This window comes from Nelusetta ayraudi, unplaced genomic scaffold, assembly GCF_046127955.1.
Source record: "Nelusetta ayraudi isolate G7.1 ecotype Tasmania unplaced genomic scaffold, CSIRO-AGI_Nayr_v1 ptg000004l, whole genome shotgun sequence".
NCBI lineage: Eukaryota > Metazoa > Chordata > Actinopteri > Tetraodontiformes > Monacanthidae > Nelusetta > Nelusetta ayraudi.
The window spans coordinates 4,592,364-4,607,716 of NW_027466054.1; the positions used below are offsets into that span (position 1 = coordinate 4,592,364).

Consider the following 15,353-nt stretch of genomic DNA (forward strand, 5'->3'; position numbering starts at 1 on the left):
GGTCTGAAAGCTGCAGCTGTGTTTGTTTGGTCGGCTAAGACGCTACTTCCTCTTTTAGCTTTTCATCAGGGCTGAATGTGGGGGAGAAGGTGGGACGGAAGGACCTGGTGGGTGTCTGAGTGGGCGGAGTTTTTATTCCTATATGGGGAAGGGGGGTATCTTTGTCTTATGGGAACTTAATCAAACAAACCGACAGCATGGAGGTATCCGCGCTAACTGCACTGTCTCCTCTCAGATGCCCAATTTCCCATCGACATCTCTTCCGTCACCAGAGACCATGACTTCCTGAATAGAGACGCCATCGAGGCGCTCTGCAGGTGAGTTTGCATGCCACATCGTGCTGGGTTTTTTTTTTGTCTCCCTTCTTCTGAACCTTTTCCTCCCGCTCTTCCTTCTTTGATGTACTATCTTCAATTTTCCCCCGACAAATAAAACTACGAGGGCATGACTTTCAAAGGGAGCCTGTTGTGGTAACCGAGGCTGAGATGAAAGATTTCCATGATAACCGCCTTGGAGCTGTGCGTTGCACTTTATCCCGCCTCGGTTCAGTCTTGTGTGTCCTCACCACAGCCTCCCGCCGTACTCTTCATTCCGGGGGGTTTGATTCAGTTTACTTCAAGCGTCAGAATCTTTTGTATTGCACCTTGTCATGGTCATGCAGCACTTCGGTGCTCAGCCGTGCATTAGAAAACGAGATTCTCAGCCACCTTTGTTTCCAACTCTTAAGTGGTGAATCTTTTTTTTTTAAGCTTAATTTGTACATATTCAAAAGGTCTCAGTGTCGATGAAGCTCATCAAAACAGTCAGTGACTTTGCATCACAGTCGGGGACCCACTGTATCACTTTGCATATGAGTGGAAGGCTGATGAGTCTTTAATTGAGTCCACTCCTTTCATCAAATTTCGACTTTCAGTATTGAAGCACAGCAGGGGCGTCCGTCCCTTCATACATCTGGAAGCTATCATTCCCCTCCCACCCAACCACAGACACACACACGCACACACACACTCACACACACACCTTGGCGGCATTCTGCCCCCCCTCCCCACCCCACCAACCCCCCCTCACAGCCACAGCTATCCCCCTGTTGCCATCCCTTCATCTTTTCATTGTTACACGATCTGCTCTAAGAGCTCTCCAGAGGGTGGACCCCACCACCGCCACCCTCTCCGGCCTTCTCCAGGTGGCTGAGGGGATAAGCTTTCCGCTCCCCCACCCCCCTCTCCCTTAAGTTGTGGTCGCCACCCCAGCAGATTTCATTCCACTCAGCCTTCCTTTTCTCCAACTCCCTCTCATTCTCCACTCGCTCATGTGGGGGATTATCCTTCAGCAGCTCATTAGCCAGCCGGGATGAACTCTGAGGGCCACCTCCACCCCCCACGCCCCCAAAAAAAATCCACCAGCCCCACTCTGGGTTTCACCTCGTTTCATCCTTTCCTCCGTCGCGCGTCGCCCTCTTCACCGTGAATGGTTGCTTATTTGTGTTTGTGCGTGTTTGCAGGAGACTCAACACCCTCAACAAGTGTGCTCTAATGCGACTGGAGATTTCGCCGCAAAGGAAAAAAGTATGTACACACACACACACACACACACACACACACACACACACACACACACGCACGCCCATAAACTGAAACGCGTCATTGCACATCTCAAACACAGTTGCGTTTTCTCACCTCAACCACCAGTTCATTCATGGCCTCAAGCAAAGCTGCGTTCGCTCTCATCTTTTTTAATTAGTAGGCACCTGTTTGGTTTATTTCTGTATCAAGTAGGCCGCGAGGACCCTCGGGGGAAGGTGGGTAGCTTTTAATGAATGAATCCAAATGAAGGGGTCGTGCTCATCAGGTCCGTCCCCCACTTGAGGGAGTGCTCTTCATCTCTCGCAAGTATTTTTGCAATTTCAACCTTTTAGAATGCAACAGGTACAAAGGTCTTTGCAGAGGCCATGGCCTTGCCACAACATGCTGCGCTGACAGGTAGCTTGCCGAGGGAGACAGACCGCCGTCTAAAACACTCTTACCATAGTTTGACTTTCAAAGAAGTTGCCTTCTCAGAGGAAAAAAAACACACATTCCAAAAACAAGAGGAGGTTTCTTTTCAAGGTGGATAATTCTGTTCATTTTCCAATTTTGGTCAGCGCATGTTTCTGGTAAACAAGGCACTGACCCCGGCCTTTTGACATGAGTTGCTCTTTTAACTGAGGATCGACCCTAATTCCCTAAAGGCTTTTGGTGCTACATAGTGACATCCTTGTTCTGTGTGTGGTGGTATTCATTAGGATGACCCTCTGCGCGGCACCTTTCATTTCAGGAGTCAACAAAGAAGACAAGAGTCAAAGAGGTTATTTGACATCTTTGTGGGGAGACCATCCCTCCCCCATCTCGACAGCTCAGGAATGCATTTCCTTGATTGTCCGTTCGATCTCTTCTCTCCATCCCTTTGGAATGCCGCAAAACTTTTGTTTTCGCAGAACCTGTGTAAGATTGTCAGCGAGCCGCTTTTACAGTAAATGTTTCGTGGTTTGATGGTTTAAGGATAAGATTACATTGATAAAAAAAAAAAGCTGACACTCTCTATGCACAATGAACAGACGCGTGACGTTATCTCAAATTCCGCAACTCCAGTGTTCTTAACAGTGTGGAATCTGAAATGGTCACGAAAGTGTCTTAAAAATGGTTGATTTTCACTTTTGACTTTTACTGCACTTCTACTTTGGTTTATCAAACCATTATGTGCTGTAAAACAGGAATGCTGGCTCTCAAGTAGAGGAACATAGAATTTGGAGGGTTGTCTTGAGAAACTTTTATCATGTTAAATGAAAGGACTCTGATCATGGCTTTATAACCAGTCAGGTCAGTTAGAAAGAAACTAGACGCCGGGATCTCTGCTTTGGTGTGTTCAGGGTAGGTACTGTAGACTTGGCTTTGGGAAGTATGTGCGGCGTGAGGTCTGGTTTAGTGGCCTGTGGCTCTTTGTGTAGTCATCTCTGTCCTTCTTCAAGGATTGCGGTGCGGCAGACACAGTGTATCAGTAGCATTGTACCCCTCAGTGTGAGTGTTTGTGTGTGTTGGGTGGTGACCCCAGTCTGGCTGGCTGCATTGTGAGCTGGAGGGGGTCATATTGGAATTCTCTGAAGTCTCCCCAGGGCCTGACATAGATTAACCAAACTGGGGGAGGTGTGTGCATTTTGTCAAAGTACGGAGACAACGAGAACTTTCTTTTCTTTTTTGAATGGAGTGTTCAGTTCAGTTTTGTTTGTGCGGAACTCTGATGGGTTTGCTTGTCGACTTTTAATGTCCTTTCTTCATATTTGAATGAATCGCACTGACAAAAACTACATTTTAGACCAAGTCCTCCAAAACTGTCGCCCTCCCATTAGTGTTGTCAAAAATATCGATGTATTGATTAAATATCGATTTTGAAAAATAGAAACGGTTCAATCTGACCTTATATGTACTTATATATATAAACATGATGAACAGTGTAGCTTGTTATAAATCCAAGTGTCATTCCAAATAATGATAGTGCAGAGCAAAAAATAAAGTTCTTCCTCCTCTTTCAAACAGAGCGAGGACTCCGATGAGGACGAGCCGTGCGCCATCAGCGGCCGCTGGACCTTCCAGAGAGACAGCAAACGTTGGTCGCGCATGGACGAGCTGGAGGTGTTCTCCAACCTGTCGTCCACAGACGCCGCCAACGCTTCGCTCCTCCTCAAGGAGCAGGCGTCGCAGAAAGCCGCGCTGGCCCTGCGGGAGGGCAACAGCTCCGAGAGCGTGCTGACGGACCTGAGCGAGCAGCCCGAGGTGGGATCCATCCACAGCGGCGGCAGCGGAGGAGGTCGAGCGGTGGAGGAGGAGAAGAACAACTGCCGCGTGGCCGCCCCCATCAATGTGGCCGCCCCCGCCGGGGCCGCCACGCGGGCCGGCTCCGTGGCCTCCGTGTGTTCCTCGTCCGGCACCGGGGGGTCCGGCTGCGCCAACGAGGACTCGCTGTCGGACGGGATGCCCCCGTCGCCCCTGGATACGCTCGGCCGCTTCACCTTCGACGTGCGAGTGGGGCGAGGCGAGCGGGGAGGAAGCCTGGACCGAGGAGGAGGAGGAGGAGGAGGCAAAAGCACTCGATCCAGAGCCAAGAGCTTCCTGAAGAGGATGGAGAGCCTGCGGCTGCGCAGCGGCAGCGCCTCCAAGAGGAAGAAGAAAGCCGCTGGCGGCGTTGGCGGCGGGAGGATCGAGATCAGCGGCCCCGTCATCAAGGAGGGGCTGGACGACGACAAGCTGAGGCGGCTCAACTGCGTCGACATTTCCAACCTCAACCTCAACCTCAACCAGGGCCGCGTCCCCGTCCAGACCATGACGCTCAACCGGAACCGCTCCGTGTCCTACTCCACGCAGACCAGCAGCGGAAGCAGCGGCAGCAGCCAGTCGGAGGCCAGCGGCGGCAGCGCCGTCAGCACGCCCAGCCCCGTCACCCGCGCCCGCAGCCACAGCACGGCGACGGGCGGCTCCAGCAAGAGAGGCGGGATGTACCTGGAGGGCTTCGACCCCTTCAGCGTCTCCCAGCTGATGGCGGCCCCGCCCGGGTCGGCCCCTCCCCGCCTGACGGTGGACGAGCAGAACCACAGGAACAACCTGAGCGTCCCGGAAGATGGGAGACGGGAGGAGGAAGTGGAGGAGGAGGAGGAGGAGGAGGAAGAGGAGGAGAGCATGATCTTCTTCTACTTACCGGAAGGCCACAAGCCGGGGACGTTTCCCAAAGCCCTGCAAGACGGAGCCTCCCGGGTCAACAACGGCGGCAGGGCCGACAACGGCAACTCGGTGGTGCTGCGGGGGCGGCAGAGCCGGCGTCGGCGCCACGCCTCGTCGGGCTCCGTCGACAGCCGCCTCAGCTTTTACGACAACGTGCCGCACGCCGAGAGGGAGGAAGAGGAAGAGGAGGGCGACGAGAGGAAGCTGGAGCAGGTGCTGCAGCACGTCAGCGGCCTGCAGAGGTTCGTCAACGCCTGGTCGCAGGCGGTGGCCGGCGAGGAGGAGGAGGAAGAGGAGGAAGAGGAAGAGGAGGGAGACTCAGACTCGGCGTTGGACTCGGCCTCGCCCTGCCCGTCCTCGCCGCTGCAGAACCAGCTGGAGGAGACGGAGAACGGCAGCGACCGGGACAGCACGGGAAACCCGCTGGGCGAAGGGGAGGAAGGGATGAGAGAGAGGAGGGACTCCGGCGTGGGAGCGTCGCTCACCAGGAGCAGCAGGTCGGTGGGAAGCAGAGTCCGTCTGTCCAAAATCACAAAGGGCACCGTGCCAAACCCGTTGGGGAAAAAAAAAAAAAAAAAAACTGTTCAATAATCAGTCAAAAAAAACATTCAATCGATTAGTCTCCAACACACGAATGCAGATTTTGTCATAATAGTTTTGCCCTCAGCTCAACGTAACAAAGTTAAATTCACATTTGCCTAATTGCTCATAACAACTGAATGACCCTTGCATGGAAAAACCCAGATTTCTCACCTAGAACCTATTGTTTGGATGGAAATATACCTTCAGGTCACTATGTTTTGCTTTTAGGGCAAACTGATCCTTTTGAGTGTAATAACCTGGACTGAGAACGCTTCGAATAATCTCCCGGTCTTTGTGTCCTCACGCAAAACCCTTGTCAAACATTACCTCGCAGTGTTAAACGGGACAACAAAACAATGGAAAGGCAAACAGACCGCGGCACCGGCAACAGAAAGTGACGGCGAAGAATAAACAGGCGTGCACGTTGAGACCTCTCTCCTTACGTAATGCCGCTGAATGCATTGGAATGCTCCGTCTCCATGGAAATGTTGCTGTTTCTTCAGGAATCCAAGGACGGCGTTACGTGGGGTTGCGGGGGGCTTAACGCTCCCAGACAGTCTCTTGATTAGTGTGTACATAAATACTTGTAATCCCCAAACCGACCACTCGGCACGTAAATCAGCCAGCGCTGTTGTGTAGCTGCAATTAGTTCATGTGTACACAAAAAGCGTGACGCAAATACAGAGACTCAATACTGATCCTTTTTAATCAGCGTTCTTCTTCTTCTTCTTCTTCTTCTTCAATCTACGCTCCAGGCCACAGAAGCTGCGCTGGCCGAGCTTCCAGAACTCCCACCGGCCCAGCTCGGCCTCGGCCCAGCTCCAGATTGGCTGCCAGTCGGTGCTGCAGATGAATCTCCTCCAGAAGCTGTCCATGCTGCAGCTCACCGCCCTGCTGGAGAAGCACACCCCGACCAACAAGCACGGCTTCAGCTGGTGAGTGGCGCAGACCAAGAGATTTCGCCTTCCCGTCACCTCCAGCGCCTGGCTGTTTTTTGCTCGTCTTTGAATTCAGCCATCTAGCTCTCCATCCTTCCCGTGCGCCGCCCCCCCATCCCCTCCCCTCCCCCACCTCCCTCCTCCGCCTGCAGGTTGTTGTGTGGCGTGGCGCGGTGACGGCTGTCCGCAGAGGTTGGGTTTCACATTCTTTTCCCAGGCTCGTAATTGCTGGGAAGGGGTGCACATTGTCTGTTTCTCAACAAGGCAATCACGGTCGTTCACACGCACGGCGTCATAAGAGCTGCAGGGCCCTCGGCAATTATCCCTCAACGACCACCTTCTCCCGGCACTCTCGGAATATTGACCTTCATCCGTGCGTCGCTCCTGATTACTTTTTGTGACCTAATAGCAACCTTCTCCTCTGCATTCCTGCTGAACCCCTCTCCTTCATTAAAGTCAAACACGATCTAGAATGTCTTGACAAAACACGGCAGTCCAGAGTCTTTTCGAGATTCCTCAAAAACGAAGTCCAAATAAACATTGTGCAGTAAATAAAAGTTGTGAGATCTCGAAATATTTTATTTGGCTTTTCCATTGCCTCCGCTGCCCTGAGGCCCTTCTGGATATGGAGCAGGAAGGCTGAAATATCACCACGAAAGACAGACAGACAGACAGAAGCCACTTGTTGGCCGTTCGCAGGCCCCCACGCATAATCAGCATTCCGGGTGCTTGAAATCATCATGTGCTTCTTTCCCAACCTGCGGTTCTGAGGCCAAACTCTCAAACCTTCGCCCTCACAAAGGCGACCCTGTCCGGAGCCGTGCTCTGCGCTCACGTTCGCGCAGATGGACACACAGTCGTAAATCTTGGGCCGCATTCTTGGGAGACGCTCACGAGTTTGCGTGTCTTTCGCTCCGCGGCCGTAAAACGTGGAGCTTTTGCACATACGCGAGGGGGAGACAGACGCTTTATGTGGACGCATAAAGTGGCGGTAGCCTCCCCCTTTTTGACGTCCCGACGTGCATCCCACTCCCTGGCAGCCGTCTGTTGAGACACTCCTCTCATAAAACCTGTAGACGGGCTCCTGTGGCTGCGTAGTTTCCTCCCTGGACATATAAAACTCCCTCCGCACGCCTTCTTTTACAGTCACGTCACATTCTGCAATTAAAAGAATTTCTCGCCCGTGAAACGTATTGACAAATCACTTATAACTTATAACGTTGTATTTTATTTCCTGTTTATTCACGTTTCAGGGCTGTACCCAAGTTCATAAAGCGGATCAAGGGGCGCGAGTACAAAGACAGGAATGTGTTCGGTGTGCCGCTGCAGGTCATCGTCCAGCGGACGGGCCAGCCTCTCCCTCAGGGCATCCAGCAGGCCATGCGTTACTTGCGCAACCACTGCCTCGACCAGGTAATGCAACGACACCAGGATTCATTGATGCGCGCCGATGTGTGCACGAGCCTGCGCCAATTCCGTTAATTACAGTCTGTTTTTCACGTCTGTCATTTAGCAAAAAAATGGGTTTCCACTCACTAGATGAGATAAAAAAGCTTTTCTTTATGGTGCTGAAGTTGCGTAATATCAGGAATCCAGGACATCTGCAGCTCGTCTGATATTCAAGGGTGTTATATAAGGCGGAGTGACTGAATGGGGAAAAAGCCTGTCGCCCGCTTCTTCTTTTTTCTTTTTTTTTAATTACTGTTTATGTTTGGAGTTTGTGTCCCTTTCCCCCCCTCTTCCTTCTCTTACTCATTTGATGAAGAGATGAGGTCTGGGGACACTCAGAGGGAGCGCAGCTGTCAAGTCACCTGCCTCTGCCAGAGAAATCCAAAGAGATTATGTCCCATTCGTCACAGTGCACATGTGTGCATTAGGACATCATATGCGTAAAGGCCATGAAGTCCGGGGCAAAAACACGCAGGAGAAAACGGAGCGGCGGCGCTGCTTTTTGAATACGGACAAGGCTTCTCTTGTCTGAAAGCGTCGACGGCTCATGGAAAATTTCCGAGCTGCACAACAACCCGACAGAAATTTTCCCTCTTCTTCCCCAAAATGTGGCGTCTCATGCAGCCACAGGATCAAGTCCCGCGCAGTGGCTCAGAGCAGAGCTGTACCTCCCGGGCACCAGAGGGCCCCTTGAAATTACAGTCAACAACGGAATCCGTTGTGACGTAATCGCCTTCACTCACACAAGCAGGAATTTTTATTCTCCCGAATAGCCTGCGGATGTTTTTTTCGCGACGCACTCCGGCGCATGAATCACTTTTGATAGGCTGTAATCGCAGGATCAAAATTGTATTCATGCTAATTCCAAGACTAAGAAGGGAATTACGGTTCAAAGCAGACCTGACGGGCCTCCGTGCTGGCTACACGTGATGTAACAACAACCCCCCTCGTGTGCTCGTCCCCCGTCTCCAGGTGGGACTCTTCAGGAAGTCGGGAGTCAAGTCTCGCATCCAGGCTCTCCGCCAGATGAACGAAGCCAGCGGCGCCGACGGGGGAGGGGTCAACTACGAGGGCCAGTCGGCCTATGACGTGGCAGACATGCTGAAGCAGTACTTCAGAGATTTGCCAGAGCCGCTGCTCACCAGCAAGCTGTCCGAGACCTTCCTCCAGATCTACCAGTGTAAGAATGTACACACGCCGTCTGAACACAGCGTCCTCCAGGTGGACGGCCTCACATGCCCACACTTTTCTCACGCGCGTCAAGGGAAACTGTTAAGACCTGCTTTGCCTGAGTTCAAGGTCCAGTGTGTGAAATTTGGCTTAATTTCAGATTTTTATATTGGTAAAAGCTCAACATACTGCCCATAAATACATAAATAAAAGTGTATACTTGCAGTACGTTAAAAGTCATTTAGTTTAACTCCCCTTAGAATAGTTCTCATATATAATGGAATATGCATAGATCAACAAGTGTCTTGCGTCGAGTTAACTGACATCTTGCGCTGCCATTTTTTTTAAAGAAGCCCACCTGACAGAGCCCTAAATACAAAACGCGCTGTCAGAGATTCCTCAAACATTTTTTACACACTGGACCTTTAAAACTGTGAAGAAAAGTTATTTTGAGTGATGGAGATGTGACGTGCACGATACGACGGCACTGACTCATGTGGAATCCAGATGGTGCTCCTTCATAATTGCAGCGACATTGGGAATGATTATACACAAAGTAAAACAAAACCAGACCCTTCCATGATGTGCGAGGCATGTAGCGTACACACACACACACACACACACACACACACAGCCACATACGCTTATATAACACACTTAGCTAAGACAGATTCCATCATGGCTCATTCCTGGAAGGTAAAGCGATGCCTCGCACAAACACAGGTCCACTGGCAGCTGACATAACGCAGCGTGACAGCGGTTATTAGACCCTCCTCCTTGTTTTTAAAGAGAAACTTTGAGCATGAGCCCCCTAAAACCCCCTCCCTCCCTCCCCCCGCACCCCTTGTTTCCTCCTCTCCAGACATACCCAAAGAGCTCCGCCTGCAGGCGGTGCGCGCCGCCGTGCTGCTGCTGCCCGACGAGAACCGCGAGGCCCTGCGCACGCTGCTCTGCCTGCTGAGTGACGTGACGGCCAGCGTGGCCGAGAACCAGATGACCCCCACCAACCTGGCCGTGTGCCTGGCGCCCTCCCTCTTTCACCTCAACACCCTGCGGCGAAAGGAGAGCTCGTCTCCCAGGTGTGTGTGTGTGTGTGTGCGTGTGTGTGTGTGTGTGTGTGCGTGTGCGTGCACTGCGTGCGTCCGCCCTGCTGTGATCGCCACCGTTTGGCACAGCTTTGCACTGGCGGGATTACATAACGCGCTGTACATTGGGAGAAAACAGGAAAAGGTGGCTCTTAAAACACAAAGGGGGCAGGATACTGAGCGTAGAGGAGGAGAAAAAAAATGAACATAGGGAAGCTCTAGAGAGGAAGGTGGAGATACGGAGGGTTACGTAAACATCTGAGCAGAAGTCAGACATCGCCCGGCAGCGGAGGGTTCAACTGGATGATAGAAGCCTTAGTGAACCTCGCTGTCGTTTCTCCGTGCCTCTGTCTTAGGGTGATGAACAGGAAGCCGACGCTGGGGAAGCCGGACCAGAGGGACCTGAATGAGAACCTGGCCGCCACCCACGGCCTGGCGCACATGCTGCAGGAGTGCAGGAAGCTCTTCCGGGTTAGTAGCCGTTGGACCTGAATTGAATATCTGAATGAGAAGTCATTGAAGCTTCATGTGAAATATGCTTTCAGCTCCGGGAGTGCACAAGTAATTCTGCCCACAGCAACCTTCCAACTTTCAAAATGCCATGTCTTTTGTTTTGTTTTTTTGCCAAACTCTTGTATTTCTGAATAAAAGCAAGCCGATTCCACCACGTCTTATTCAGCTTCTCCAGAAGATCTGACTGGATTAAAGTTGGTTTAAAATTTAACGCCATGACGGTTTAACCCAGTGGATAAGTCCACTGCAAAGGCCAAAAGGCCGTCCAGAGTTTAATTTGATAGCCGTAGTGCTTCCTGTCATGTTCACATCACACAGCGAGCAAACTCAATTACCTCCCTTAATGGCCTGCTTTTAATTAGATCTCTGCTCACTGGTGGAGCCCCGTAAAGCGAATGTAACGCTGCCAAATGTCCGCCGCCTGCCTTTTGAAGAGATTTTTATCATCCCATAAAATCCTTTTTTTAGACCTTAATATTGTTACTCCCCAGCAAAACCCCAGAGGTTGCCATGGCGCAGGCGAGGAGATGAAAATGGGACGCGGTTGCGTTTTATAATTTCTTTGCATCATTTTAAGAGGCGCTTCAATTTCCTGCTAGCTTAATCAGATTCGTCCAGTCATGATGGAAAATTGTTAAAACAAACAAAGTCTTAGAGAGCTGAAAGGGATTACTTCTGTCATGTGGTTATTACTTAAATATTCCTTAGAGTCCGGCTAAGCGCCGTAGTTTACTTGTGCTCAGCCTGACAGATTAGCATCAACATGGAAATAGTTATTATTATAACCAACCAATTCTGGACAGAAGAGCTCTCATGGTGGAAGTCTGCACTGTAAGTTAAAACTGAAATGGAGAGTGAAGATCTGAGGATTTTCAATTCTAAAAGTCTAGAAGACATAAAAATCATGAAGAAAATAGGTTTTTTTCTTATACTTTCTATTCGGGATGCACCAATACTGATATCAGTATTGGGTATCTGTACCAATATCGGGGTTGAGTACTCTACTCATAAAAAAACGTTTTGATACCACAACACCGATACCAGTTGTATATGTATATAATTTTATTAAATTTGTGTTCTAGAAAAAAATGCTGATTAATGTTGTTCAAGTAATGAAAAGAACATCACTGGAAAATTAAAAGAGTTCTAAGGCATTGTATAATGTGCAATAATGACCTTAAGTACTCGGTATTGGTGTTGGTGAGAACCAAAATGCATGGATCTTGAGTGTAGTTCCTATTAACACTGTTGCGCTGATCAGAATGGACAATGGACTGATTTGCTGCTCCTCCTCCTCCTCCTCCTCCTCCTCCTCACAGATCCCGGAGGAGATGAATCGCTGCAGAAACTCCTATGTGGAGCAGGCGCTGCTGCCACGTCAGTTGGAGGACCTGGCAGGTGGAGACGCCGGGTGTGGAGGCTACCGGTCGCACCTGCAGGACAGCCTGGACGCCCTCCTCAAGGAGGCCAAGGATAAATTCAAAGGTTACGACAGCTGCTCGACCCCGGAGCACGCCGAGCTGGCCTGCAGGAAGGTGAGAGCGCTTGCATGGTGCGTGTTTTAGAGCATGTGTTTTCTTTGTGTGAGGTAAACAAGAGACCAGCGGTCAGTCTGTCCCCAGCTTGGAAACGAGCTGCCATTCATAAAACACACGCTGTCTTTTCAACCGTCCTCATTTCCTGTCTCTGTTTCCTCTTCACGTCGGCCGGCCCCCGAAACTCTCTAAATATCGAGTGGAAAAACCAGCTCTTAGGACTTCCTGTCTCCAGAACGCGTGTGAAACTAGCCTGGCCCCTGGCTTCTAATTCCCATCCGAGCCCCCTGGACTCGGTCCCAGAATGACATCAGCCTGACACAGACACACACAGAACATCGGCACTATCCCAGGCTCGCGCTTCCTGTGTCCTCCCGTGTGCAAGGGCCTCACAGGAGGTTATCTGCACTGCAGTTTGAGAGTCACAAGGCAGCGTGAGTGCGCGCCGCTTTATCATCTGACAGGCCGGGTGGAGCAGCTGACTGGGCTGGAGGGCAGTCGGAGGAGGGTTTTTTTGCAGCGTGATAAGTTTGTGGCTCGGCGATGCTAAAAAACAAGCGTGTTAGCGATGTACCGCATGGAAACCATGAAGCACAACACAGACTTCATGGAATTTTGAACAGTTATCAGAGATATGAGATGACTGACTTAATTCTCATCTGGCTGAAGGGTGGAGCTGTGTTTCAGGTCTCGGCCAATTCCGAATCCCTGTTGTTTTTACAAGGTTCCCACAAATTTTCCAGGTCTGGAAAAGTCATGGAATTTTGCAAAATCACTGAAGGTTTTTGAAAAGTCATGAAATTTGCCCCTTACAAGCTAGCCAAATTTGTTTGTTGTTCTACCCGAACCCTAATAAGCCATAAGAACAGGACAAGCCAAGCCGACTTGTTCCGCCAATGCAGTTTAGTCTAATTGATTGGCTACATTTTAGACCAACGAAAATGCCCTTAAAAATTCTGTAGTTATAGGTTGTGGTAAGGTTAATGGAAATTTCATGCAAGGTCAACATTTTTGGCAGTGAGAATGAGTGGGAACCCTGAGTTTACATCTTCTCCCGGCCTTCCTACCACCACCACCAACACGGTTCTTCCCGCCACCATCACAAACACGCATCTTAGGCCCTTCACGTCAGGTTAGCCCTAAACTCACAGTAGCTCAAGGCTAACCCTGCATTCTGATCACTGTTTTGTGTATGGTGACAAAAAAGCTGCTTTAGCCGTTAGATCATCATCATCGACAGCAACCCCCAAGCAAAAAAACAAAACAAAATAAAAAAATGGGCACAAAATGTTAAATGTCTCCACCTTTCCCCCCCTTAGGTGCATGACGACTTCCCGCTGCGGCTGTGGAAGGCGACCGTCGAGGTGCCTGCCAGCCCCGAGGAGGTCCTGACGCGGGTGCTGCGGGAGCAGGGCCACTGGGACGAGGACTTGCTAGAGTGCCGGACGGTGGAGGCGCTGGACGAGAGGACGGAGGTCTACCAGTACGTCCGCAACACCATGGCTCCTCATCCCACCAGAGACCACCTGGTGCTCAGGTAGGCGACGCTTCCCGAGGGCTTGTCTCGGTTCCCTGACGCTGCTGCTGCTCTCAAGAGGGAGTTTCATCTCGCTCCGGTTTTCCAACTGTCTTTCTGTCCGTCTCAGGATGTGGGCGACGGAACTGCCGAAGGGAGCGTGCGCGCTGGTGGGGACGTCCGTGGACCACAACGGCGCCGCCCTGGTGGGAGTCCGCACCAACGTGCTCACGTCGCGCTACTACATGGAGCCCTGCGGGGGGAGCAAGACCAGGCTCACACACATTTCCAGGGTCGACTGCAGGTGAGTGATGGCAGAATGTGCATGTGTGAAGAGGAGTAAACCCTGGAGTCTGCAGCAGACTGACGTGACGCGACGCTCTGTCTGTCTTCTCTCTTCGCTGCAGGGGTCGTTTCCCAGAGTGGTACAACAAACAGTACGGACACATGGTCGCAGCCGAGGTGGCGCGGATACGCGACTCCTTCACGGTGCCCACGGACAAATAGTAAAGCAATTCGGGAGCCTGGGAGCGTCTTTTTAAACCCCCCCTCAGGCTGTTGGACCTCGAGTTCAGTGATCCAGAGGTCTGAAGACGACTCTTTAAGTTGGACGGAACTGCGTCTCTTTATGTCAACGTGCAAAGGACAAATCCTGGATCCGGGATTGAAGGACTGCTTTTCTGCATGATTTTTTGTTTTTTTTTGTCAGAGCAGGCTGATGCTCTGTCTTAAGTCATCTCTTCTTTTTTTTTTTTTGGGGGGGGGGGGGTGCCGCTAAGAGGACTTGTGTCACACTCGCATTTATCTGGGCCAAAGTGTGCGACTCTGGCAGAAGGTTAAATTGTGTTCAAAAGGTTCTATTGCTTCTGCGAAGCAAAGGAGGGGTGCGTGGTGTGCGTGAATGCGAGTGTGTGTGGGTCGGCAACTGTTGTGCGTGCTGTTGTGTTGGGGACAAACAGCGGCTAAGAAATATTCCTCACACTGGTTTCCAGTGGCAGTTATAATGTGTACATAAAGTATTGTGTAACTCTTTGCGTCCGTCCTGTGCTACTTTCACTACCTTTCCTGCGTTACAGAGAAGCACAGGCGCTTTGGAGGCGAATATATGGTCAGCCGTATGATGACCCACAGGCACAGAGGGATGTGAGCGTGTTGGAGACTGCAGGGAGGATGTGGGGAGTCGGTCTGAGCGAGATAGGAATCGGTGGCTGGCTCACCAAATGACAGTGACAATTCCAGAACGGGCCTTGTTTCCTTGTACACAAGTGAACGCTTCACTTGTTCTTCTTAAATTCTGTGGTGCTCGAAGGTGCTCTTTAAAAAAGAAGGAAAAGAGAAAAAAAAAGCCATTTATTCACCAGGAGCTCCAGAAGGAAACTTGAGATTGAAGACCAACAGAGACACAGTAAAAGACCAAATTTGGATAGAGCAGCTTCACCATACTGAGCTTTACTCACAGCGTATCAAAATTATAAGGTAGTCTTGTTAAAAGTACAGTCATTTGTTTCACTTTCACTTTTTATCACTTACACATCACCTTGGTGGACTTTAGCCATTTAAATCTGAATCAAAAGAGAGCGAGAGGAAGCATCGCAGTGTTCCAAGTTGCGACTGATGCTTCTGCTTCGACCTTTTAAAATAATAAGCAAAACACACACACTCAAAAAAAAAACAATTGCCCTTTTATAAAGGTAGAGATGTTACAGGTTTTACTGTAAAAGGTGGCAGGTTGAATGTTGTGTGATTTCAAAAGGAAAGGAAAACTACTCGTGCATCACCTTCATTCTCCACACAGTCCGTATTGTGCACTCGTGAGC

General features: G+C 50.6%; 1 protein-coding gene across 3 annotated transcripts in view; it reads left to right on the plus strand.

Annotated features, from left to right (window-relative positions):
* Positions 1-14,568, plus strand: part of dlc1 (DLC1 Rho GTPase activating protein) — a 79,121-nt gene extending 64,553 nt beyond the window's left edge. For all 3 annotated transcript variants that reach the window (XM_076045279.1, XM_076045289.1, XM_076045298.1), the window contains 12 exons: positions 236-317; positions 1,502-1,565; positions 3,570-5,245; positions 6,086-6,265; positions 7,522-7,681; positions 8,690-8,897; positions 9,750-9,966; positions 10,329-10,443; positions 11,805-12,020; positions 13,340-13,557; positions 13,667-13,840; positions 13,944-14,568. In XM_076045279.1, coding sequence (XP_075901394.1) covers positions 236-317; positions 1,502-1,565; positions 3,570-5,245; positions 6,086-6,265; positions 7,522-7,681; positions 8,690-8,897; positions 9,750-9,966; positions 10,329-10,443; positions 11,805-12,020; positions 13,340-13,557; positions 13,667-13,840; positions 13,944-14,043 — 3,410 coding nt within the window. In that variant the 3' untranslated portion in view covers positions 14,044-14,568. The remainder of the gene's footprint in view (positions 1-235; positions 318-1,501; positions 1,566-3,569; positions 5,246-6,085; positions 6,266-7,521; positions 7,682-8,689; positions 8,898-9,749; positions 9,967-10,328; positions 10,444-11,804; positions 12,021-13,339; positions 13,558-13,666; positions 13,841-13,943) is intronic.
* The last annotated feature ends 785 nt before the right edge of the window (positions 14,569-15,353 follow it).